This window comes from Stegostoma tigrinum, chromosome 5 (assembly GCF_030684315.1).
Source record: "Stegostoma tigrinum isolate sSteTig4 chromosome 5, sSteTig4.hap1, whole genome shotgun sequence".
In the NCBI taxonomy this organism is placed as follows: Eukaryota; Metazoa; Chordata; class Chondrichthyes; order Orectolobiformes; family Stegostomatidae; genus Stegostoma; species Stegostoma tigrinum.
The window spans coordinates 112095870-112120668 of NC_081358.1; the positions used below are offsets into that span (position 1 = coordinate 112095870).

At 42.0% G+C, this 24799-nt stretch overlaps 1 protein-coding gene across 17 annotated transcripts in view; it reads left to right on the top strand.

Annotated features, from left to right (window-relative positions):
* Window positions 1–24799, top strand: part of LOC125451742 (focal adhesion kinase 1) — a 481699-nt gene that overhangs the window by 439015 nt on the left and 17885 nt on the right. For 11 of the 17 annotated variants that reach the window (XM_059646207.1, XM_059646206.1, XM_059646200.1 and 8 more), the window contains 3 exons: window positions 11267–11329; window positions 12763–12802; window positions 15740–15849. In XM_059646207.1, the coding sequence (XP_059502190.1) occupies window positions 11267–11329; window positions 12763–12802; window positions 15740–15849 (213 nt within the window). The remainder of the gene's footprint in view (window positions 1–11266; window positions 11330–12762; window positions 12803–15739; window positions 15850–24799) is intronic. The other 6 variants (XM_059646198.1, XM_059646211.1, XM_059646212.1 and 3 more) reach the window with 1 other exon arrangement.

Consider the following 24799-nt stretch of genomic DNA (forward strand, 5'->3'; position numbering starts at 1 on the left):
CTCCCAGCTAAATCATCAGCAAAGCTGATGTGCTGATCCAGTTTCTGATCAAATACCTCAATGATCGCTCACAACTGTTTGTCATAGGATATTCTTTGCATGAGGTTTTTTATGAATTTCCAGTTCGATTTATTTTTGACTACCTTATAAATTTCTACAATTTTTTGACATTTATCCCATAAAATCCTTTTGATAGCATAAAGACACCTCATCCTTATCAGGTCGCCCTCAGCCTTCTGTTTCCTCGAGAAAATAGAATGACTTCTAGCTGTTTCAGTGTAGGTTCACTATCTGTCTCAGTGTCCCTTGGTTTTCACAGATGAATGTCAGAGAAAATGAATAATAATTGAAAACCTGAAGCTGTACTGGAAACAAAACGGTGGAACTATCATAAAATACTGAAGAAAGTGGGAAGGAATACGTGGGAAACTGGCCACATTTCCGATATTAAGTACTGCTGAAAGAAAACTGTTTCATGGATTTGACATTGACCTTTACGCAGATGCATCACTCAAGGAAGCCTTTGATATTTACATTACAACACCATAACATGGCAATCTAGACCCTCCCTCTACTGTGTGCAACAATATTCATTGAACTTGAGAACACAACAACTTGCGTAGTTGATTTAGTTTTAACAATGCCATGGGACAGCAATGGCCAGGCAGTATTGTCACAGGTAAACCACACCCCCAGGTAAAATTATGGGGTACTCAGCAAGGGGGTCCTTGCCCATGTTTGTCTTGATGCTGTGAGACCTCTTGGAGTCTAGACTCCAAATGTTGAGGACTCCCAGGATGACTTGGGCTGTTTAAAACTGGAGGGCGTTGGGGCCCAGCTGGAAGGGGTAGGTCAGAAGATATGATCTTGGAGTAGCTTACAGGATCAACTTCCACCAAATTGACAGAAGGCCCTGGCAGACGAAGAGAACTGGGACACCAAATATTTCGCATTGTAACTTGTAATTTGACCCTTGTAATATACAAAATTAACACCAGCGTTTCTGATATAGCCTATGAGAGTTGGAACTGCTTCAAGTTATTTTACCTGACAGGTAAATCCATGAACCATTTAAATTCACACTCATATAAATTTCACTGTCAGCTATCACTGTTCCTAAATTTTAGGGAGATGGTGGTACAGAGGTAATGTCACTGGGCCAGTAAATGTTGGAATTTCAGTTCACAAAATCTGGAATTGCAAGCTAGTCTGGTGACCGTAAAACCGTAATTGATTGCTATCCTGCTGAATTGTAGCCTCTGACCTTCTCTCGTAGCCACCTTTTGTAAATGGCTTGTCCGGTTTAGTTTTTGATCAATGGTGACCCCCCAAGATGTTGATAACAGTGGATTCAGTGATGGTAATTAGGTTAGATTGTCTCTTATTGGAGATGGTCATTGCCCAGCATTTGTGTGGCGTGAATGTTACTTATCACTTTTCAAGCGGAGGCTTGGGGACCGCTTTGCAGAACACCTCTGCTCGGTTCACAATAAGCAACTGCACCTCCCAGACGCAAACCGTTTCCACTCCCCCTCCCATTCTCTAGATGACATGTCCATCATGGGCCTCCTGCAGTGCCACAATGATGCCACCCGAAGGTTGCAGGAACAGCAATTCATATTCCACTTGGGAACCCTGCAGCCCAATGGTATCAATGCGGACTTCACCAGCTTCAAAATCTCCCCTTCCCCTACCGCATCCAACGCATCATCATCCAACACATCATCCTCCGACACTTCCGCCATCTACAATCCGACCCCACCACCCAAGACATTTTTCCATCCCCACCCTTGTCTGCTTTCTGGAGAGACCACTCTCTCTGTGACTCCCTTGTTCACTCCACACTGCCCTCCAACCCCACCACACCCGGCACCTTCCCCTGCAACCGCAGGAAATGCTACACTTGCCCCCACACCTCCTCCCTCACCCCCATCCCAGGCCCCAAGATGACTTTCCATATTAAGCAGAGGTTCACCTGCACATCTGCCAATGTGGTATACTGCATCCACTGTACCCGGTGTGGCTCCCTCTACGTTGGGGAAACCAAGCGGAGGCTTGGGGACCGCTTTGCAGAACACCTCTGCTCGGTTCGCAATAAACAACTGCACCTCCCAGTCGCAAACCATTTCCACTCACCCTCCCATTCTTTAGATGACATGTCCATCATGGGCTTCCTGCAGTGCCACAATGATGCCACCCGAAGGTTGCAGGAACAGCAACTCATATTCCGCTTGGGAACCCTGCAGCCCAATGGTATCAATGTGGACTTCACCAGCTTCAAAATCTCCCCTTCCTCCCACCGCATCCCAAAACCAGCCCACTTCGTCCCCTCCCCCCACTGCGCCACACAACCAGCCCAGCTCTTCCCCTCCACCCACTGCATCCCAAAACCAGTCCAACCTGTCTCTGCCTCCCTAACCTGTTCTTCCTCTCACCCATCCCTTCCTCCCACCCCAAGCCGAACCTCCATCTCCTATCTACTAACCTCATCGCACCTCCTTGACCTGTCCGTCTTCCCTGGACTAACCTATCTCCTCCCTACCTCCCCACCTATACTCTCCTCTCCACCTATCTTCTTTTCTCTCCATCTTCAGTCCGCCTCCCCCTCTCTCCCTATTTATTCCAGCATCCTCACCCCATCCCCCTCTCTGATGAAGGGTCTAGGCCCGAAACATCAGCTTTTGTGCTCCTGAGATGCTGCTGGGCCTGCTGTGTTCATCCAGCCTCACATTTTATTATCCTGGATGTTATCTATGTCTAGTTGCATTTGCACTGACTGCTTCACCATCTGGTGCAGAACATTGTGCATCCATTGGCAATTATGCCCTTTACTGGCCTTATGATGGAGAGAAGATTGTTGACGAAGCAGGTGAAAGTGTTTGGGCCCAAGACATGCCCCTGAGGACTTTCTGCAGACATATTCTTGGACTGAGACAACTGATTTCCAGCAACAATATCCATCTTCCTACGCGCCAGGCATGAGTCAGCAAAGAATTTTCCCATTGACTCCAATTTTACCACTGATCCTTGATACCGTACTGGGTCAAATATGGCCTCGATGTCAAGGGCTGTCACATTTACCTCATTCTGGAATTTTTTGCCCATGTTTGAACCAAGGCTAAAATGAGGGCAGGAGCTGAGTAGCCCTGCTGAATCCAAATGGAGCGTCAGTGAGCAGGTTATTACTGAGCAGCTGCTGCTTGTTAGCACTGTTGATGGCACCTTCCATCACTACTGATGAGCAAGGCCAAACTGATAGGATGGTTATTGGCTGGTTTGACTTATCCTCCTTTTTATGACAAGGGCATTGCTGTGCAATTTTCCACAATGTCAGGTAGATATCAGCGTTGTATTTGTATTAGAGCAGTTTGGCTAGGAGTGTCGCACGTTCTAAATGATAAGTCTCGAATACATTCACTGGAATGTTGTCAGGGCACACAACTTTTATAGTATTGAATGTGTTAAACCAATTTTTGATATCATGTGGAATAATTTGAATTGGCTGAAGCCTCCCATCTGAGATGCTGGGAATGTCTGGAGGAAGCCAAGATAGGTCATCCACTCAGTACTTCTGGCTGAAAATTGCTGCAAATGCTTTAGCCTTTTCTTTCGCATTGATATGTTGCGCGCTCTCAGCATTGCGGCTGAGGGTATTTGAGCAGCGTCCATGACAGTCTTCAGTTACTAAATCTGTTCGAAGCCTTTCCTACTTAGCACAGTGGTAGTACAACACATGATATAATGCACATCCCATAAATGTATTTTTAAAAAAGCCCTTTCAGAGGAGGTATACCAGAATGCCACCAGAGTAACTGAGATTGTTTACCTTGAAGCAGAGAAGTTTAAGAGGAAATTTCATTGAGGTACTCGGAATTATGAAGGTGTTTGATAGAGTTGAAAGACTTAACTGTCTTCATTGGCAGGAAGATTATTTTGGATTTACTATGCTCTATTAGTATCTGGATTGTATTAGCTGAAAAGGTGGTGAAAGCAGCTTCGGTCATTTCAAAAGGTAAAGGACTTCCATGAGTAAAGAACGAGAGTATCACTCATTAGTTCATTGTTCAAAGATGCTGAAAAGTCATCTGGTCAGCACTCCTGTGTGGTCGAATGTTATCAGCATGGAGATCACCGTCAGTCAAGGATGGTGTGACCTAAATTGAATGCATTCTTGTTTAGCAGGATACACCTCATTTGTTCATGTGTCAAACAATACTAAATTAGGTGGTTGATGACTTGATCTCCAGCTAAAGCCGATGGAACATTCAGGTTATCGGTTTCTTTTCTCGGGTCTGATGCTTTATTTCTCGAAAAGCAAGTGTAGATTTTCATAGTTTGGTATAAAAGAGATGAATTTCTCCGAAAACTGAGGTCAGAATAAATTGTGGTTCTCCCTCAAATGCCATTGTTCTTTTGTTATTTAATCAGCTGTCTCAATTTTGCAGTAATTTTGCTCCAGGAAAACTGAGTTATGGGCTACAGGAAACTTAAAACTTTCAAGTCATGCGAACTTGCCCTTTTTTTGCCATAAAAATGGTAGCTTTCATCTGTTTGAAGAGTTTATGGTTTCAATTAAATGAATAGTTAAAGGCTAAGTCACCAGTGGATTGTTGGCCTCGCTTGTGTTTTCCTTGCCCAAAGCCAGGATTGAGATTGGGTGGTGCAGTGTGTTTTACAATTCATGGTGTTGCAGATGTAGATTCATTACCACATTTCCAGACTGCTTGTTGCTGACCTCAGCTGCACTATCAGGAGTTAAAAAGCAGTAATGAACAGAGATTCGCCTCTGAAATACCGTTCTACAACTGGATGATCACACAGATTTGCTTTTTAAGCCATAAAAGGTCTCCCAAATCATCTACTCTTATTAACAACAGCAGCTTGTCTAGCCGTTCACAGAACACTGTAAGTAACTAAAATTTTGTGCTAGAAGGGGAGAGTTTAGGGAGCACTGCAGAAAGTTTGGTGAAAGAAATGGGTCTCAAGAAAGTGTTTTCACAGGATAACTTAAAAGAAGTTTGGAAAGGTTACTTCAATACTCAATAACAAGCGGCTCTTCACTAAGAGTTGTTTGTTTTTTTCATATTCATACTGTGAATGTGGGGTATTGCTGACAAGGCTGTATCAATGCCCAACCCTGGGCATTTCAAGAAATTGCTGTTGGGCTTCTTCCTTGAACTGTTGCCCTACATTCTTTAAAACTGTTATACATAATTGAGTATCTTTCTAAACGGTTAAGGGTTAACTGAATTCATATGGTACTTGAGTCACTTGTAGACTGAACCCAGGTGTGTACACCAGATTTCCTTCCTTAATGGACATTAGCCAACTGGCTTTAGTTTTTAAACCAAAATCTAACAACTTCAAGGCCATGTTGTGGACATGGAGCCAATAGTGGAATAAGTTGTATTCAGGCTGGAAAGAACATAGATTCTGAAGCTAAACTAGGATGAATAGAGTACCGAAGTTGTCATCGGTTTTAGTTGGTGAGGTGGAGAGGTGAATGAAATTAGTGGTAACAGATTACAGTTTGTGCCAAGAGCTGAATTTGATGTCTTCAGACTTTCAACCAAAAAATCTCAAATGTGATGTATCAGAGCTTGATTCCCTGTCAAGTGTGGTGCCGTTACTTAAGAAAGACTGTAAGGAAAAGCCAGGAACCAGAAACCAGGAGCCTTTGGTCAGCGGTGGGCAGGTTGATGGAGAGGATTCTGAGAGACAGGATTTATATGCTTTTGGAAAGGTAAAGATTGATTAGGGATAGCCAATATGGCTTTGTGCATGAAAAATTGTGTCTCACTAATTTAACTGAGTATTTTGAAGAGGTGACAATGACAGTTTTCTGAAGGCAGAGCAGAAGATGTTGTTGATAAGGACTTCAGCAAGCATTCAACAAAGTTCCTCATGGTATGTAAAATTGGCTTGCGGGTAGAAGACAAAGGATGGGGTAGAAGGCTGCTTTTCAGCCTGGAGGCTCATGAGCACCAGTGTGCCCCAGGGATCGGTGCTGCGTCAACTGCTTTTCGTCATTCGTATAAATGGTTTGGATGTGAATATAGTAAGATCACAAATGACACTAAACTAGGTGGCATAATGGACATCGAAGATGATTATCTTAGTACAGCAGGATTTATATTTGTGAGTCATTGTATTCTGGCAAGGCAAACCAGGAAGAACCTATACTTAATGGTAGGTCCCTGAGGAGTGTTGCCAAACAAAGACCTGGGGATGCAGATGCATAGTTCCTTGCAAGTGGAGTTGCAGATAGACAAGGTGGTGAAGAAGGTATTTGGCATGCTTGCCGTCGTTGGTCAGAACTTTGAGTATAGGAGTTGGGATGCCAAGTATGGCTATACAGGACATTGGTGAATAGAATTCAGTGTAGAATTATGGTTGCCCTACTGTAGGAAGGATGTTGTTAAACTTGACAATGTGCAGACAAAGATTTACAAGGATGTTGCCAGAACTGGAAAGTTTGAGTTATGGGGAGAGGCTGAATAGGCTGGTGCTTTTTTCCCCTGGAGCATTGGAGGCTAAGGAGTGACCTTATAGAAATTTATAAAAATAAGTTTATAAAAAATCATGAGGAACGTGGATAGCGTGAATAGCCAAGGTCTTTTTCCTAGGTTGGGTTCAAAACTAGAGGGCTTGGATTTAAGGTGAGACGGGAAAGATTTTAAAAAAGACTTGAGGGGTAACTTTCTCACACCAAGAGTAGTGCATGTATGGAACAAGCTGCTAGAGAGATTGGTAGAGGCAGGTATAGTTATAACATTTTAAAAGCCATCAGGATGGGTATGTGAATAAGAAAGGTTTAGACGGATATGGGCCAAATACTGGCACTTGGGACAAAGTCAGATTGGGATGTCTGGTTGTTGCTAAAGATGTACCAAAGGGTCTGTTTCCGTGCTGTATGAATCTGTGACTGAGTTGGTCAGTCAACCAATCCAACTGCAGAAAGCAGTCAGACATGTAATGGAGAGAAAAAAAAGTGTTATTGGCATACATGTGCAAAGTGACCTTATGCCTGTGAATCATATTCCCAAGACTAGTGAGCGGGAAGGGAGCCTAAAGACATCCTTAAGAGATTCTGAAACTGGTATTGTGGGAATGTAACGGAAAGCATTTCTTGAGATGCACTGACTACATTTAGGTTGGTTGTTATGAAATTGTGGGTAGTCAGTCCTGACAAATAGCGACATCAAAGGAAAATAGATGTAGGGCTAGATGAACGCAGCAGGCCAAGTAGCATCAGAGGAGCAGGAAAGCTGATGTTTCAGGCCGGGACACATCGTCAGAAAAGGGGGAGGGGAAGGGGGCTCTCAAATAAATTGAGAGAGGGGGAGACGATGACGGAAGGTAGATAGAGGAACAGATGGGTGGAGAGAAGACGGACAGGTCAAGGAGGCAGGGATGGAGCCAGTAAAGGTGAGTGTAGGTAGGGAGTTGGGATGGGGTTTGGTCAGTTGGGAGGGAGAGCGGACAGGACAAGGAAGGAGGTGGGGATGAGTCTAGTAGGTAGGACATGGGGATGGGGATTAGTCAGTGAGGTGGGAGGAGTGGACAGGTGGGAGAAAAGACGGACAGGTCAAGGAGGCAAGGATGAGCTGGGCAGATCTTGGGATTAGGTTGGGGGTGGGGAGATTTTGAAGCTTGTGAAGCCTACATTGAGACCATTGGTCTGCAGGGTTCCGCCTTCTCTCCAACTATCTGCTCCTCTATCCACCTTCCATCATCGCCTCCTCTCTCTATTTCAGAATCCCCTTCCCCTTCCCCTCACTGCAGAAGAGTCCAGACCTGAAATGTCTGCTTCCCTGTGCCTCTGATGCTGCCTTGCCTGCTATGTTCATCCAGCTCCATACCTTGTTATCTCAAACTTCACCATCAGCAGTTCCTACTATCTTTCATTGGAGAAAAATAGCCAATTTATCAGTACCTGAGGGTGGACAATGAGGAATAATGCCCTATTATCATTATTGCATCATTATGATTGTAGTAAAGTCATTGTGCTGTGAGAAGGGTGAAAGCCAGTCTAGAAGGATTTAAAGGGAGTTACGGAGAGGAGTCAGTGCAGCTGAGCAGTGTTGATGCATTCAAAGATACTGTACTGGAGAGAAAGTGAGGCAGTGAATATTGAGAACAGAATGGAGCTGTTTTTTGAGAAAGCACTTTTAATGGAATCTGGATAGGTGAGGAAGTTGGATATTGAGGCATTGATTGATAAAGGATCAAAAAGTCAGTGTTGGGTTTTACAGTGGAATGTTATTGAGGAGGAACAAAATTAGGTCATGGTATTTCTGGACCACGTGCATCTAAAATTTACAGCTGCTGTTAAGTTAAATACAAATGTATTTCAGCTGAGTGGAACATAATGTAATGACTGAACAGTTAAGGGAAAGGTATTGAAAAAAATTCTTGCAAAATAAAGACCTCAATCTTTTCAATATATGATGTAACTGCAAAACTAAAAATTACATGCAGATCTTTTAGGAATTATGCCTGGCAAATGTGTTGAGAAATATCTTCAAAAATTATAGTCTTTTGCATCATCTGAAAATACTTACTAAAACACTCCTTACCATTTGAGATTTTCATCCTCACATTACCTAAACTAACTTCCTGTTTATAAAATTTATTTCTTACCTGCATCACTGCTATTGCGAGTTTGGATGAAATGCCTCCGTAATAAACAAGTTCAAACTTGGTTTTCTTATGATTGTAAGTACAACCATATTGGTGAGGAAGGCTTGAAATATCATTGGAAGAATAATTATGCCCAACTTCTCCCTATTTGGAAATGCTACTGCTAGAACTACAACTGTGCTGACAAGTTATTTTGGCAGAATATGATGTTGTCTTAATCTTGAATTTGAGATCACATCTGGCTGGCTGTGTGTTCTGGATTGGAGCCAAGCTTCTTGTTAACGGGTTAAAACAAAACAGTGTAAATTCTGCTGCAAAAACTTAACATCTATCTACAAAGCATGCTGGAAATACCCAGGAGGTCATGTAGCGTCTATAGAAAGAAAAAAGTAGTATTTATGGTCAGTGACAGGAAAAGAATTGTAGCAGCCGAATTGGATGCAAGTAGTGATGTAATAGCGAGTACAGGGACAGTGAAAAGGCAGGAGGTGGGAAGGAAAAGAAGGGTGTGTGGTGGCGTGGAAGTAAGCAATTAAATGACAGCTCTCTAGTATAGAGACCAATGAAACAGTTAAGTAGTCAATTAAGAGCTTGTTCAAATGTCCATTAGTACTTAGCCAGAGGATTGAGGAGGAATTGGGCTGGCTTTGCCACGTGGGTTAGCTGCAAATGCTGGTAAACTGCAGGTGGTACACTCATTTGTGGACATTCTTTAGCCCACAGAGTGACCCTGGTACCAATGCCTGTCTACACAGCGACACACCACCTGCCCTCCCTGACTCCCACGTCACCAGGATCTGCCTGAGTTGCCCTGAGACCTCAGACCTCACTGAGCTGATTGTGTCGCACATGTCCATCGCTGTTTCCCCTTCCTCATCCAACTAAGGCCTTTGTTTCAACCCAGTTGGGTGGGCAGCCGTCCTTAGTAGGGAATAGCCATTGTGTTTCCACTGATCAACTGACTGTCAAAGTTGAGCCATCTACACGCCCAAATGCCCCTTTCAGGTAGGTCTGCAAGTCTCCCACTGATAAAATTGCATTATGATCACTGACTCACCTGGAAGGAATACTAAGGGTACAGACAGTGGTAAGGGAGGAAACAGAACGGCAGTGTTCAAGCCCTGCTTTAAAAGACAAGTGCTGTGGGTAGACATGTCAAGTAACTTCACACTTTCTCCCCAGTAAAATATTTTCATTAAGTTTCTATAAGACTGGTGACATAGGATGCCAGAATTTAACATCAGTATGCCTATTTTATGTGCGTGAAAACAATGGCGATCTCCTGGAAGTGTGCAACAGCTCACTTGAAATTCAGTGATTTGTGGCTGTACAAATTACTCACCTGTAATTGAACATTAAGTATCTTGCAAATGCAAATTAGAATAATTACATCAGTTCTTGGACCTCAGTTAAAATTAGTCTGCCAAACATGCGCCAGGTTGTTCCACATAGTCAGTCTATCCAGTGCTAGGTAAAGGCACTGTAGGAGCTGCTGATAACATTCAGAAAATATTATACTTTATGGAGCCTTGAGGTAGAGGAATGCATCTCCTATCTCTGTAAAGGTATTGAAATGCTATTTCACTTGGCAGGATCAACCTCAACCCTGGGATTCACCGATCAATATTCGCAGTGGTAAGGATAGCATGGCTCACCGGTTAAATACAGATGAAACCCAATTCCCATTTTAAATTGGCAGAGTTCTTTGAATGAACTTTCCACTAATGGCTTTCTTCTCAGGTTGAATTTCTTCCCTGATTTTTCTGCAGAGAAACCCCTCATGCTGTTATAAAGTTACGAGTGCGCCAACCAAGATAAGTTGACTTAAAAATTGTGACAAACTGCAGCAAACCTCAATGTTGCAAGCCTTTCCAGGAATGGAGACTTCTTATTCTGTTTAAAATCAATTTCAAGTACTCGTTTGTGTCCCTCTTAAAACTGTATTCATTACAGCATAGTTGGGTTAGAGAGGAAAAATAGTTGATCCAAATAAAGACACTGGTCACAAACCAAATATTTAAAGTATTTGTTTAAAGAAGAAGCAAATATTGATGGATCACAAACAAAAATTCTCATGGGGAAGAGGTTTGGGACAAATTGATTACAGACCATGTCAAAAATAAAAAAAAAATTCACAAGCTAGGATTTAGAAACATCCCCATTTCCTTCAGTGAGTTTTAATCGTTATCATTCCCACACTGATGAAGTGAAGAGCTGTCATCATGTCTTAAGTAAACAAGGGCAAATTGAATTTAACAAGATATCGGTTTAATTTGAAATGGTCTTAGTACTGTGTCTGTAAGTTGTAATTGAACACTCTTTCTGTATTTCTGCAGCCAAGTACTTATAAGCCTTCCTCTGACAGGAAACAGGAATTATTGCATGTTATTCCCGTCCTCTGTATGTAATTACTGCTGTGAGGGGAGAATAGGCTGCTGTTTTGCTCCCAGACAAAAATTATATTATGGAAGTTTTCAGGTCATGTGTTGGAAAATTGGTAAAGTAACCATTTTGAGTTTGAATTGTTTACACTTAGATTTTGCTGAATTGAACATTCTGTGCAGCAGAAAACGAACAATATTGTCTGAATGTTTTAATTTCTGCCTTGTAATTTTCTTTTCAGAAACCCGATCCAAGGTCAATGAGAAACAATGTTGATCGAGATGATGGTGGTCTCCTGGACCCAGTAAGTTTTTGCAGTATGCTATTTCTGGTACCAGTAGACTTTCTTAGTCCAATCAAGAGAGCGACACATGTGTCATCTCCTTATAATTTTGATGATAGATGATTTTGAATGCTAGATGATTCCAATCTGGTCCATTTCTACTAGTATAATTTAAGACCTGTGCTTGAAGTTGGTATATGCACAGTGTGATTTAAACTGAGGATTTGGCCAAATAAACAGAATCAGTTTTGTGAACAAACCAATTTCCCTCAAAAAATTTACTTTTAAGAGAGGTCATACAGTGTTGTGCACTAGCATTTTATGCACGAGTTCCAAATTTGTGACTCTCTTCATGACAAATCTTGTGCCCATCAGGTTAATTCACAAGAGTGCCAATAAAGGAGGAGACAAGTAGCATTTCTGTTGTATAAGGGGTGAATGTTAATTAGTTAACAAGTGGATTCTGATTGCCTTTGCATTACCATGGAGAATGCGGTTGTTAATGATGATTGACTGATAACTTAATGGCTTCATTTAGATTTGAAACCAGGCACGGTGACTTTGATTGGTCAGGGTATTTCCTTCACAAATGTATCAGCAAATGGCTGTCATGTATTCTGTTGACTTGAAGCAGGTGCAGTGCTTAGACATGTTTTTTTTCTGTCAAGAAAACCCGGCTCTCTGTGAATTAATACGTGCAGCTTTCAGCACATGAGGAACCCAACTGCCAATTAGGAATTGATTGTCAGTGTAATTCTTCACAAACTTGGGATTATCTAGTAAATGTTGTTCAAATGCAGAATCACATCTAAAGTTGTACACTGTTGCAAGTTTTGCAAGCATGAGTTGGTTGGGTACTGCCATTATCTTGCTTATTGTGAATAGCTGAAGGGATAAGCTGTTTAATAGAATTTGCTAATCTTTGCGATTTATGGCCTACATACCTGGCATAATACCAGCACTGAAGTTCTATATGCCATATTACTAATTTGTATGACAAACACAATGTATTTTTGGCTTGACAGCACCATCTTGTTCACGGTGAACTTGCATTGCTACTGCGTAGTAGCAGTGTGAAATTGCCAACTTCACCTGTTGTTCAAACCTTTTGCAATTGGAAGGATAAGGTATTGCACTTTCTCTCGTCATCCAGTACTTGTATCGTCAAAGTGACCAAGGTGAAAAACTATTTTCCGCCTTTAACATAGTACTATGCATTGCAGGTAACCCAAGCAGAGAGAGAACGAAAATCATAAAAGTTTAAGCTCTGGGCTGTCTAGTGAACTGCAAGAATAACTTTTAATTTTGTTTTTCTTTCCAAGAGCTTCTATTAAAAACTGGCATTAAAAAATTGATTCCATTAAGTAATGTAATTAGAAGCCATTATGCTGCTGCCAATCAAATATGTAAACTGTATTATGATCATCTTTTATTTTCATATTGTTTTTATTTAGACTGGCAATCATCACATCTACCAGCCTGTAGGGAAACAAGGTAAGAATTGAAATACCTTAAAGGTTTGTTTTGCTCAATAAATGAGGATAAATTTTAGAACAAAATGTTAATGACCCATTTTCAGATCCAATGTTTGTAATTCTGCCGGAAAACTCATGGCACCTTGGCTATGGCATGCATAGCACTTCATAAATGTGGTTTCCCCTTTCACTTTTCTGATGCAACACCAACAGTGTGGATGCATTGATAAGCTTCAATAGCAACCTGAAATGTAAACACCATATAAGCAGCCTGATTTTTCAGTCACAAAAAGACATTCTAAATGGTGTATCAGAGGGAAAGACTTAACTTGATGAAAAGAGTGTGAGGAAGCAGTCAGGCATTGTAATTAACAAATAAACTAGACGTAGTGAAATAACTTCTAGTGTCATGGTCAAGAGCGATAGGAAAACAATTCACTGTCAACATATGGAATGAGTAACAATATCCAGAGGAAATTTGAAAGTGTGGTTAAAAGAGAGGAGGACTTGGGCTGATGGTATGGTCGGCAGACAAAATTCACTGCAGGGAGTGTAAGATAATGCTTTCTGATCAGTGTAAGGAGAGACAATAAAATTTCAGTCGTATAATTTTTTAAAGAGATTGGATATGGTTGGGCCTGAACCTTAGTTGGTAGGATTAGTTAGCAAAGCAGTTAATAAAGTATTGAAATCCTCAGATTTGCCAATAGAACAATGGAGTAGAAAAGCTTGGAAGTTTTTTTATTAAGTCCTATGATGTGGGCATTGTTGGAAAGGTTGGCATTTTTTTACCTGTTCCCAACTACTTTGAGGAAATGTTGGTGGGGTGTTTCTTGAGCTGCAGTCTCTATGATGAAGGTATGACCACAGTACTACTGAACAGTGAGATGCAAGGTCTTGGACCAACTGAAATAAAGGAGAGGAAAATTGTCCCATTGCAAGATAGGATGTGGCTTGCAGCAGAACCTGCAGATGTTGGTGTTCCCGTACACCTGCCCTTGTGTTTCTAGGCAATTGAACCTGTACGTTTGGGAAATGGGTTACTACAGGCCGTTCTATAGATAGTAAATACAGCTGCTCCAACATACTGGTAGAAGAGACAGTGAATGTTTAAGATGAAGTTGGGTACTACTCAAGCAAGCTGTTTTCATTTGAATGGTGTTCATGCTAATAAGACCTAGTTCCCAAAATTGACCAGGTCTCCCACATGGTACCCCCATGGGCCCAAGCTATGCCTGCCTCTTTGTAGGTTACATGGAACAGTCCCTCTTCCGCACCTACGCTGGCCCCAAACCCCACCTCTTCCTCGGTTACGTTGATGACTGTATCGGTGCCGCCTCTTGCTCCTAAGAGGCGCTCGGACAGTTCATCCACTTCACCAACACCTTCCACCCCAACCTCAAGTTCACCTGGGCCATCTCCAACACACCCCTCACCTTCCTGGACCTCTCTGTCTCCATCTCAGGCAACCAGCTAGAAAATGATGTCCACTTCCAGCCCACCGACTCCCACAGCTACCTAGAATACACCTCCTCCCACCCACTCCCCCTGCAAAAATTCCATCCCCCCATTCCCAATTCCTTCGCCTTTGCCGCATCTGCTCCCAGGATGAGGCATTCCACTCCCGCATATCCCAGATGTCCGTGTTCTTCAAGGACTGCAGCATCACCATCCCCCACCCCTCCCCCCCCCTGCCCCACAGTGGTTGAGAACGCCCTTGACCGTGTCTCCCGCATTTCCCACAACACATCCATCACACCCCGCCCCCGCCACAACCGCCCCAAGACGATCCCCCTTGTCCTCACGTACCACCCCACCAACTTCCAGATACAACGCATCATCCTCCGACACTTCCGCCATCTCCAATCCAACCCCACCACCCAGGACATTTTTCCATCCCCACCTTTGTCTGCCTTCCGGAGAGACCACTCTCTCCGGGACTCCCTTGTCCGCTCCACACTCCCCTCCAACCCCACCACACCCGGCACCTTCCCCTACAACCGCAGGAAGTGCTACACTTGCCCCCACACCTCCTCCCTCACCCCCATCCCAGGCCCGAAGATGACTTTCTATTTTAAGCAGATATTCACCTGCACATCTGCCAATGTAGTATACTGTATCCACTGTACCCGGTGTGGCTACCTCTACATTGGGGAAACCAAGCGGAGGCTTGGGGACCGCTTTGCAGAACACTTCCGCTCAGTTCACAATAAACAACTACACCTCCCAGTCGCGAACCATTTTAACTGCCCCTCCCATTCCTTAGACAACATGTCCATCATGGGCCTCCTGCAGTGCCACAATGATGCCACCCGAAGGTTGCAGAAACAGCAACTCATATTCCGCTTGGGAACCCTGCAGCCCAAGGGTATCAACGTGGACTTCACGAGCTTCAAAATCTCCCCCTCCCCCACTGCATCCCAAAACCAGCCCAGCTCGTCCCCGCCTCCCTAACCTGTTCTTCCTCTCACCTATCCCCTCCTCCCGCCTCCAGCCACACCTCATCCCGCCTCCTTGACCTGTCTGTCCACCCCGGACTGACCCATCCCCTCTCCACCTATACTCTCCTCTCCACCTATCTTCTCCTCTATCCATCTTCGGTCCGCCTCCCCCTCTGTCCCTATTTATTTCAGAACCCACTCCCCATCCCCTCTCTGATGAAGGGTCTAGGCCCGAAACATCAGCTTTTGTGCTCCTGAGATGTTGCTTGGCCTGCTGTGTTCATCCGGCCACACATTGTGTTATCTCCCACATGGCTCTTAAGCAACCAAGTGTTTCATTCTGCAGTCAGACTCACAAAGTGCACACTATGAAGAAGTCTATTCCACGTTCTTTAGAAGTATTTCTGATTATCGATTATTATATATTTTGACAGAGATGTACTATTTCTAGATTTCCAGCGGTATAACAACCAATGAAGTAGCAGTTTTGATTTTGTTTTCTTCTTTTTGACAAGCAGAGCATGCAGCGCCACCAAAGAAGCCTCCTCGACCTGGTGCCCCTAGCCACGGAGGAAGTATTGCCAGCCTAAACAGTCCAATTGACAATTACAATGAAGGAGTGAAGGTTAGCATTTAGATACAAGCTTACAGTGTTAATTCATGAGGCATCCTGTCAGAAATAGTTTTTATATACAGCTTTCAATTGAGACTTTAGTCTGAGTCAGAGCCGATACCTTTGTAAGATTTCACCTGAATCCTTATAAACATTTTGATAGTTGGAGATCAAGATGGATATCTAACATGGCTGTTCTAAGTTTTGCTTTAGTAAAAGTAGAACATGTTCAAATATTAAATAGGTTGATGATGAAAGTCAGGAACAAGACAATTGATTTAGTTAGCTGCTTCTCGAGTCTATCTCATAATTTATTAAAGCAGCCCTTGTTTTAAGTTTTACATGAGGTTCCCAATTTTACAAATGTCTGACTTAGGAATGCTCGTATTTCTGAATGCAATCCTATACTGGGGTACAATTTTAAAGATCCAAGATATGAGTAGTTCCTGTACTTACGAATGGCTATTTTATATTACCCTGCATTGTGTTCTAACTTGTAGACAAGTCAACTTGCGTACAGATTCCAGAACAGAGCCCATTTGTGACCAGGGGACTGCCCATATATATTTAGTTTCTGAGCCCTTATATGTCAATTGGTTTCTACAGAAATAACTAGAATAGAATGAATGAAAGGCTTTATTTATCTAGAACATGTTCAAACCACCAAAGCCCTCAAAGTGCTCTATCACCAATTAAATATTTTTGAATATATTTGTCATTGTGAAGGAAATGCAGGAGCAAATTTTCTTACAACAAGCTCCCACAACCTGCAGTGTACTCAGCTAACCAGTTTTCATGATGTTGATTTTGAGGTTAGTTTTGGGAAGGGCACCAGCTTGTTTTCAAAATAGGGCTGTGGTATCTTTTACATTCAGCTGAGAGGGCAGATGGGCCTTTGGTTTAGCATCTCATTCCAAAATTCAGCACTTCCAATAGTACTGCACTCCCTCAGTACTGTATGAGAATGTCAATCTGGATTTCATACCCCAGTGGGTATTAGCCTGCAAAAATCTAGTAAGCAATGTCTTGATTGATTTCAATGCTCAATTCAACAGATGCTGATTTCAACTCGGAAGTGGCAAAATAAAGTAGTGCTTTTAGTTTTTGTAAGCAAGCCTCAGGAATGTGAAAATAAAGAGTTTGTACCCATATGAAATCTGAAGTTCGTGGTGAAACAGCTGAAGCTGTTTTTCTGTCCAATATTATCTGACCAAATATAGTGACTGAAACTACAAATACATCTGAAAATACTGATTGCTTGCTGGTATATAGTTCATGGGTACTAATTGACCTCTGATATTTTGCTGTTAGTCATTTGTGAGCCTTGACATTTATTAAGCTATTTTTCCATCAGGGTACTTCAAAGCTGAGCCTCCTTCTAGATGAACTATTCATTGAATCATCATTCTGCTTTTAAATCATGTAGTTGATTTTATAGGACCTTAATTGTTTGGTGATGCACCCTGCAGGGTTGTGTGGTCTTGATCTTCTGTATGAGTTGGAATTTTAATGATTCATTTTAAATGAAGTTCGATGGTACTGTACTGTTTTCCTTCATAATGTTGAGAATAAGGAGGTTTTTAAATGTATGGGTGTCTTTCAACTCTAAGGTGTTGTACTGCTGACTAAAGGCAGTCAGGGAGTAAACTCAGTAGGCTAGATTTATTGCTTTCCTGCCTGCCACCTGCCTTCTCCTTCACCTCTGCCCTGTCAGCATTCTACTTGTGGCTGGCCACTGTGTGGCCTACCTATTTTTGAACCAGTTGAGACCCCTTAAATGGGTAGTTCCAGCCAACTTAAAAGCCTCATCCCACTAATTAACTAGTGGCAGGAGATTCCCACAACAAGCACGCAGCCCTAGATGAAAGGGGGAAGAGTACATCTTTAGCAGCAACTCTGGGGCACATTGGAGACACACAGGCACAGTGTAACCCTCTTCCTAATCCAGCCACGTACTCTACTTTGCCTTCCCTAACCAGACGTACCCTTATTGAGACCCTTGTTTGAAGCTCAAATCTTTTCATGGACCTTGCTGAACTGGTAGTATTCACTGCTCCCACTGGCACTCTGAGCCTTAACTTACTGCTGCTAAGGGATCAGAGATAATGGGAACTGCAGATGCTGGAGAATTCCAAGATAATAAAATGTGAGGCTGGATGAACACAGCAGGCCAAGCAGCATCTCAGGAGCACAAAAGCTGACGTTTCGGGATGAAGGGTCTAGGCCCGAAACGTCAGCTTTTGTGCTCCTGAGATGCTGCTTGGCCTTGCTGCTAAGGGATGGGAGTTTTCCCTCAATCTGTGTGGGGCAGTGGTGGGAATCATAGGCACGCATGGTTGAAGAATAAAGTTAACCCATTAAATCCAGCTGACTGTAACAGTCGTCCTTGTTTGAACCCATGAAGTTGTGCCCAACAGTCTAAATTGTTTTAAAAATCACAAGTTCTAGAAATGTTGATGAATAAGTTAAGGTTTTTGAATGCAGGACCTTCTTCTGACAAGGGATATACACCCTTAAAGATTAACCAGTTGTCTTTTTCACATGCCAGTGGATGCCAGCTATATTGTAGCACTTTTAGGGTCCCAATCCGAAATGTCAACTTTCCTGCTCCTCTGCTGCCTGGCTTGCTGTGCTCCTCCAGCTCCACACTGTGTTAACTAACTCCAGCATGGGCTGTTCTTACTATCTCATATTTTAGCACTTGTTGCTTTTCTAAAAGGCTGTAATCTAGATTGACTTTTGGTGTAATGCAGTGTTGAACTGTTTAAGGTTGTATCCTTTGGATAGATATCTGATGGCCCTGCATAGTTTAGATGGAGTTAGATGCATGATATATGAAGATAAAGCAGAATGTCTCCCTTACTCCCAGCTAAAATTGCTTCTACAAAAATCTCTTCAATCTGAGATTTTCTCATCTGCCATTTCTGCATTATTTATTAATTCATCATAAAGATCTGGAAGATGGGAGTGGAGGTAGAAAAGATCTAGACCGTAGTCTCAAACAGTTAAATCTTGAAATTCAGTGTCAGTAAGAATCAGGTGATGATTGATTTTTGAAAAGAGCAGTAATAGTTTCACAATGGAAGCAGGCCGGTGTCTTTCAAGAACAAGTAGATTTAAGATGTCTTGTCACCTCTAGATATTAAAGAATGCACCTCAAGTTGATAACACCTTCTAGAAAATAGAATTTGGAAAGTTGCATCTTGAGATAAGGAAAGTAATAGCTAGAGGTAATGGTGAACCTATCTATTAAAATAATTAAATTTTAGTTATGGTGCCGGGCACCATGCGATGGAAAGAAGTTAAATCTTGAGAGGGCATAAAGACTAGGATGCTGGCCTGAATTAGGAAATATGAGTATGAAGAAAGTCTTGAAAATATGCATCATTTGTTTTAGTTCGAACAACATAGATTACAGGACAGTATTGTACATTTAATTAAAACTATGAAAGGATGAGATATGCTAGATGAAAACAATTTGTTTTCAGTTGTTGAGAGATCTTTACTGAAGGACACAATTGAATGACTTTAAACAGAGGGCAGGATGTAGAGAGTCATGAGGCTATGAATTCACTTCCAGGATTCGTGGTTGAGACAGAAACAATATCAGCGTTCACAGCTAGATTGGGAAGGTGGAAGAAGGAAAAAGGGTCAGGATGACAGCAGAATGCAGGGTAAATATAATTAAGACTTTTTGCTTGAAGCCAAATCAGGTTGATTGAGCCAATGCACTGAGTTTTCTGTTGCAATTTTTTTGTTTTGTTTATTATAGATGTTTTGACGTGGCCAGCTGTGAAAATTGAAATTTTGCTTTCTGACCATTTCAAAACCAAAGTTATATGCTAAATCACAACCCATATTCACTAAATCCAAACAGTATAAACCTAAATCATCCTGGTCAAATATTTATTACACAACTATGCTGATCATTAACAGCAATGACCAGCAGTTAGGTTCGTGAAAGGTAGAATTAAAAATATGCATTTTTTAAATCATGCTCTCTTATTTCACAAACATCAAGAAACTGAATTGGTTTAAAAGCTGTCAGTGATGACTGAACAAAAGCTTTGAATGCTGAAGTTTTTGTGCTAAATTTGTGCAACTGAATGGGAAATGGACTGCAGTTTTTTTCCAAATAAATAAAATTGCCTGGTTCCCGTGAGGTATATACTGAGTAGAGTACACTTAAAGGCACCACGAGGGAGCAAAATATTAAATGTTCCTTGTTTTGAAAGTGTTCTTCTAAAGAGACACTTGGTTGAAATAACAAGTAACAAATTTTAATTACGGGCTCTTGTTGTCTGTAGAATGTCCATTTCACCACACCAACTATTCAATTTATTCATATTTGTTCCTCAAATGTTTCTAGTGGACAAAAGCAATTCCCAGTCTAGTATGAAGTCTTTAAGATCTTATGCTCCCAGACCCTTTTGCAGGTCAGTGCTAAGTAAATTTATCCCAGCTGGGCCAGCAGTTAGAACTTAATCAGCAGCGTTCAGATTCTTGGTGAGCAGTTTTCAGCTGAATTCTGGAATACATTCAGCAGTGATACCATCCAAAAATGAATATCCTGCCAGTACTCACTGATCACTATTTTTATCTGCCTACTGCCTTGTTCATTCTGAAACCGATGACCAAGAATTAACTCTGTTGATTTCAAAGTCAAAATGTTCCTGCCCGAAGCCAGCAACAGACTTATCTCAATGTTTAAATGGTAGTAGCCTGACAAATTTTGTGTATAAGTGATTAGACCATGTGTTATATTTGACTTTCTGCTATGGTATTGCCTCATAAAGCTTGGCATGGACATAGTCGATTTTCCCACATACTATTTTATTGGAAATAACAGACTTCTAGTCATGTTCCCATTCTGACATGCCTGAAATTGGGAATAATAAGATCATGGAGTCAAACTGCCCTCTAATCAGTTCTTGGCTCCATCTAGTGTTTTAATGCTTTTTGTTTTAAATTCCGACGTTGCTTTGTCATTCATTATTATTTTACAAACGCTTGCCCGTGTCAGACTCCTTGCCAACATCAACATAGTTGCCCTCTGAAGTGGTAGTAAGCCACTAGGTTGCATCATCACTTCATGATCCAGATTTTGTGATCACCGCTGACCTTGACGAAAGTAATCCACAGAGATCTAGCGCTCGTTTCTTAACACTAATTTGAATCTGCCACCAAATAAAGAGGATCTTTGGTCACCTAGAGCAGTAATGTCATCAGCCAAGTGTGTGAGGTAATTTTCAAAGACAGCACACCAAGAAATAAAGTTTATTTTTATTAATTTTATTAGGGTGCAATTAAGTTGGATAAGCAAGTGAGCTGTTGAATGAATAAATGAATATTTTGAAAGAAATGCTACATTAAAATTGATGAGAATTTTATTTGAATGGCATTACAAAAATATAAAATTAATTTTCATGGACCAAGAAGTTGTTCAGCCGTATTTATGACTTGGTAGACTATTATAAACCCAGTTATACCTCATTAACAAAGAGTAACTATTTGTGATATCGTAGCATAAAAGAGGAACTTCCATCAATAAAGTAATTTCTAAAGGTTTGCCAGAACCTCAGAGTCATACCCTGTACAGGAGCAGGCGGTCATAGCCAACAACCTTTGGATTCATGTTTAACAACATATGAGGATGCCAGGTGTTATGGTCAGATTCATGAGGTAATCGTGGTGAAGGTTAATAGCTTCACTATCGTTACAATTGTTAACTCCAGTCATAGAATACAGATCACAGCACTTGAAGGAAGAAGGCCTGCCCTGACCTACAGGCAACTAGAATGTAATACATTCTGGCTTTGCTTGTGACCCCTTAGAATAAACTACAAAGGAAAAAGGCATTCTGAGAATCCCTCATGAACTGGTTATGTGCTCGATCATGTCCGCTTGCACAAATTTTATAATTCCGTTCAAAGAATCAGTAACTGACATTACACAGATTTGTTTCCCTTTTGCTTCTGTCTTTCCACACTGAACTCAGTTTCAGTTTTTTTTAAATTAGTGATAGGTTCATGAGTTGGTGCCAGGCATTTTTTTTGTTAAATCCGATCTGCATCCAGTGTGCTTGAGTCCTGTGATAATGTAAAATAGTCAAGACTATTTTCTGTTTGAACCTTACAGTTCCCAAACTCCAGGCTTTCTTTAAACAAAAAAAACTGCAGATGCAGGAAATGTGAAACAAAATTAGAACTCGCTGGAGAAACTTGGCAGGACAAATGGCTCAGTTCTGAAGAAGGGTCGCTGGACCCAAAATGTTAACTCTGCTTTCTCTCCACAGATGGTGCCAGACGTGCAGAGTTTTTCCAGAATTTTCTGTCTTATTTAAGGTTTTTGTTCTTTGTAACTTACAGTAAAACCCCTTGCCCTTATTGGTCAGTGCATTGAGTATAGGAGTTGGGATATCATGTTGCAGCTGTACAGGATATGGTTGAGGCCATCTTTAGAATACAGCATTCGGCTCTGGCCTCCCTGCTATAGGAAGATTGTGATTAAACTTGAAAAGGTTCATAAAAGATTTACAAGGATGTTGCTGGGATTGGAGGGTTTGAGCTATAGGGACAGGCTGAATAGGCCGGGGCTTTTCTCACTGGTGTGTCAGAGGGATGAGGTGTGACTTCATCAATGTTTCTAAGATTTTGAGGGCCATGGCTAGTTTGAATAGTCAGGTCTTTTTCCTAGGGTAGGGAAGGCCAAAACTAGATGTTATAGGTTTAAGGTAAGAGGTGAAAGGAGTAAAAGGTACCTGAGGGATGGCATCGACACACAGAGGGTGGTGCATGTATGTTACAAGCTGTCAGATGAAGTGGTGGAGTCTGGTACAGTTACAACAATTAGAAGGCATCTGGACAGGGACATGAATAGGAACAGCTCAGAGGGATACCGAAGGGTCTGTTTCTGTACTGTATAACTCTTTGACTCGATTCCAATAACTTTATTAGGCTAACAATCCCTATGTTGCAGTGTTGATTTTTTTTTAATTGATTAAAACTTAAAATAGATAATTGCTGTAAGTAATTCACAGCCAATCTTAACAATTAAACAGTCATTAAGTTATGACAAGTATTTCATACCAAAAAATGGTGACCAGCAGCATTAGTTTCATAAGAACAAGGATTGGGAACAGGCCATTCAGCCCTTCATGCCTACTTCACAATTCAGTAAGCAACAGCCAATCTGATTATAACCTCAACTCGACATTCCTTCATATCCAAGATGGTCTTTCAGCCCGTCACAATAAAGAATCCAGTCTACTTCTGCCTTAAAAATAACTTTAAAAAAAGATTCTGTATCCATTGCATTTTGAGGAATTTCAAAGAGACTCAAGCCTCTGAAAGAAAAAAACGTTTCTTCATCTTGGTTTTAAATGTGCAATCCCTTATTTCTAAACTATGATCCCTAGTTCTAGAATCTCCTACAAGAAGAAAGGGCAGTCTAATGCTCCTTTATTTTGATTTTCTGTTTATACCAGTGAAGCAAACATACGTCATTGAAATTATTCACCTAATTAAGAAGTACGCTGTATCTATGAAAACACAAATCACGTATCCACAATTTTTAACCTTCTGTAAAGAGTTCAACACTTGTATGTTTCATCATTCACAGAGGTTCTCAGGAACTGAACCCTCACGGATATGGCAGAATGACTGTAATGTATCCAAATGTAAGATTCTCAAAGCAATCACTTCATAAACCCAACTGGCCTTCAATTCTGCACCATACTGGTAGGAGGCTAACTGAGTAGAGAAACGCTATGGCATTGTAGCGAGTTTTGAGAAGATTTGTAGTTCGGGTTGAGGTTCTGGATGTGAGTTTGCTGGCTGAGCTAGAAGGTTAGTTTTCAGACGTTTCGCCACCATTCTAGGTAACATCATCAGTGAGCCTCCGACGAAGCGCTGGTGTTATGTCCCGCTTTCTATTTATATGTTTAGGTTGCCTTGGGTTGGTGATGCCATTTCCTGCATTGGTGATGTCATTTCCTGTTCTTTTTCTCAGGGGATGGTAGATTGGCTCCAAATCAATGTGTTTGTTGTTGGAGTTCCAGTTAGAATGCCATGCTTCTAGGAATTCTCGTGTGTCTCTGTTTGGCTTGTCCTAGGATGGATGTGTTGTCCCAATCAAAGTGGTGTCCTTCCTCAACTGTATGTAAGGATACAAGTGATAGTGGGTCATGTTGTTTTGTGGCTAGTTGATGTTCATGTATTCTGAAATTTCCCGGTTGTATTTACGGAGTTACATACAGATGAGGAAGGACATCACTTTGATTGGGACAACACATCCATCCTAGGACAAGCCAAACAGAGACACGCACGAGAATACCTAGAAGCATGGCATTCCAACCGGAACTCCATCAACAAACACATTGATTTGGAGCCAATCTACCATCCCCTGAGAAAAAGAACAGGAAATGACATCACCAACCCAAGGAAACGTAAACATATAAATAGAAAGCAGGACATAACACCAGCGCTTCGTTGGAGGCTGACTGATGATGTTACCTAGAATGGTGGCGAAACGTCTGAGAGGGTGGATCCCGTCATGTGGTTCCCCACGCAGACTGCCAAAGTCGTTTGGCAGAATGCCTCATCGCCAGGACTTTCAAACAAGCACAAGGACATTGCTTGGCTGGCGGTGAGGGGGGCTCTGCCAGTGAGATCCTTTATGCATGCCCGGAATCTCTGCACCACCGCACGCTGCCCTCGAGGTGGCTGCGGGGGGGAGGAGACTGTCGATCACCTCCTTCTGGAGTGTGCCTATGCGCAGGAGGTCTGGAGGGGGATGCAGTGGTATTTGTCGAGGTTCATCCCGAGCAGCTCCGTGACGCGGGACTCCGTGCTCTACGGGCTGTTTCCGGGGACGCACACAGAGACCAACATCAACTGCGCCTGGAGAACCATCAATGCGGTGAAAGACACTCTTTGGTCTGCCCGCAACTTGCTGGTCTGCC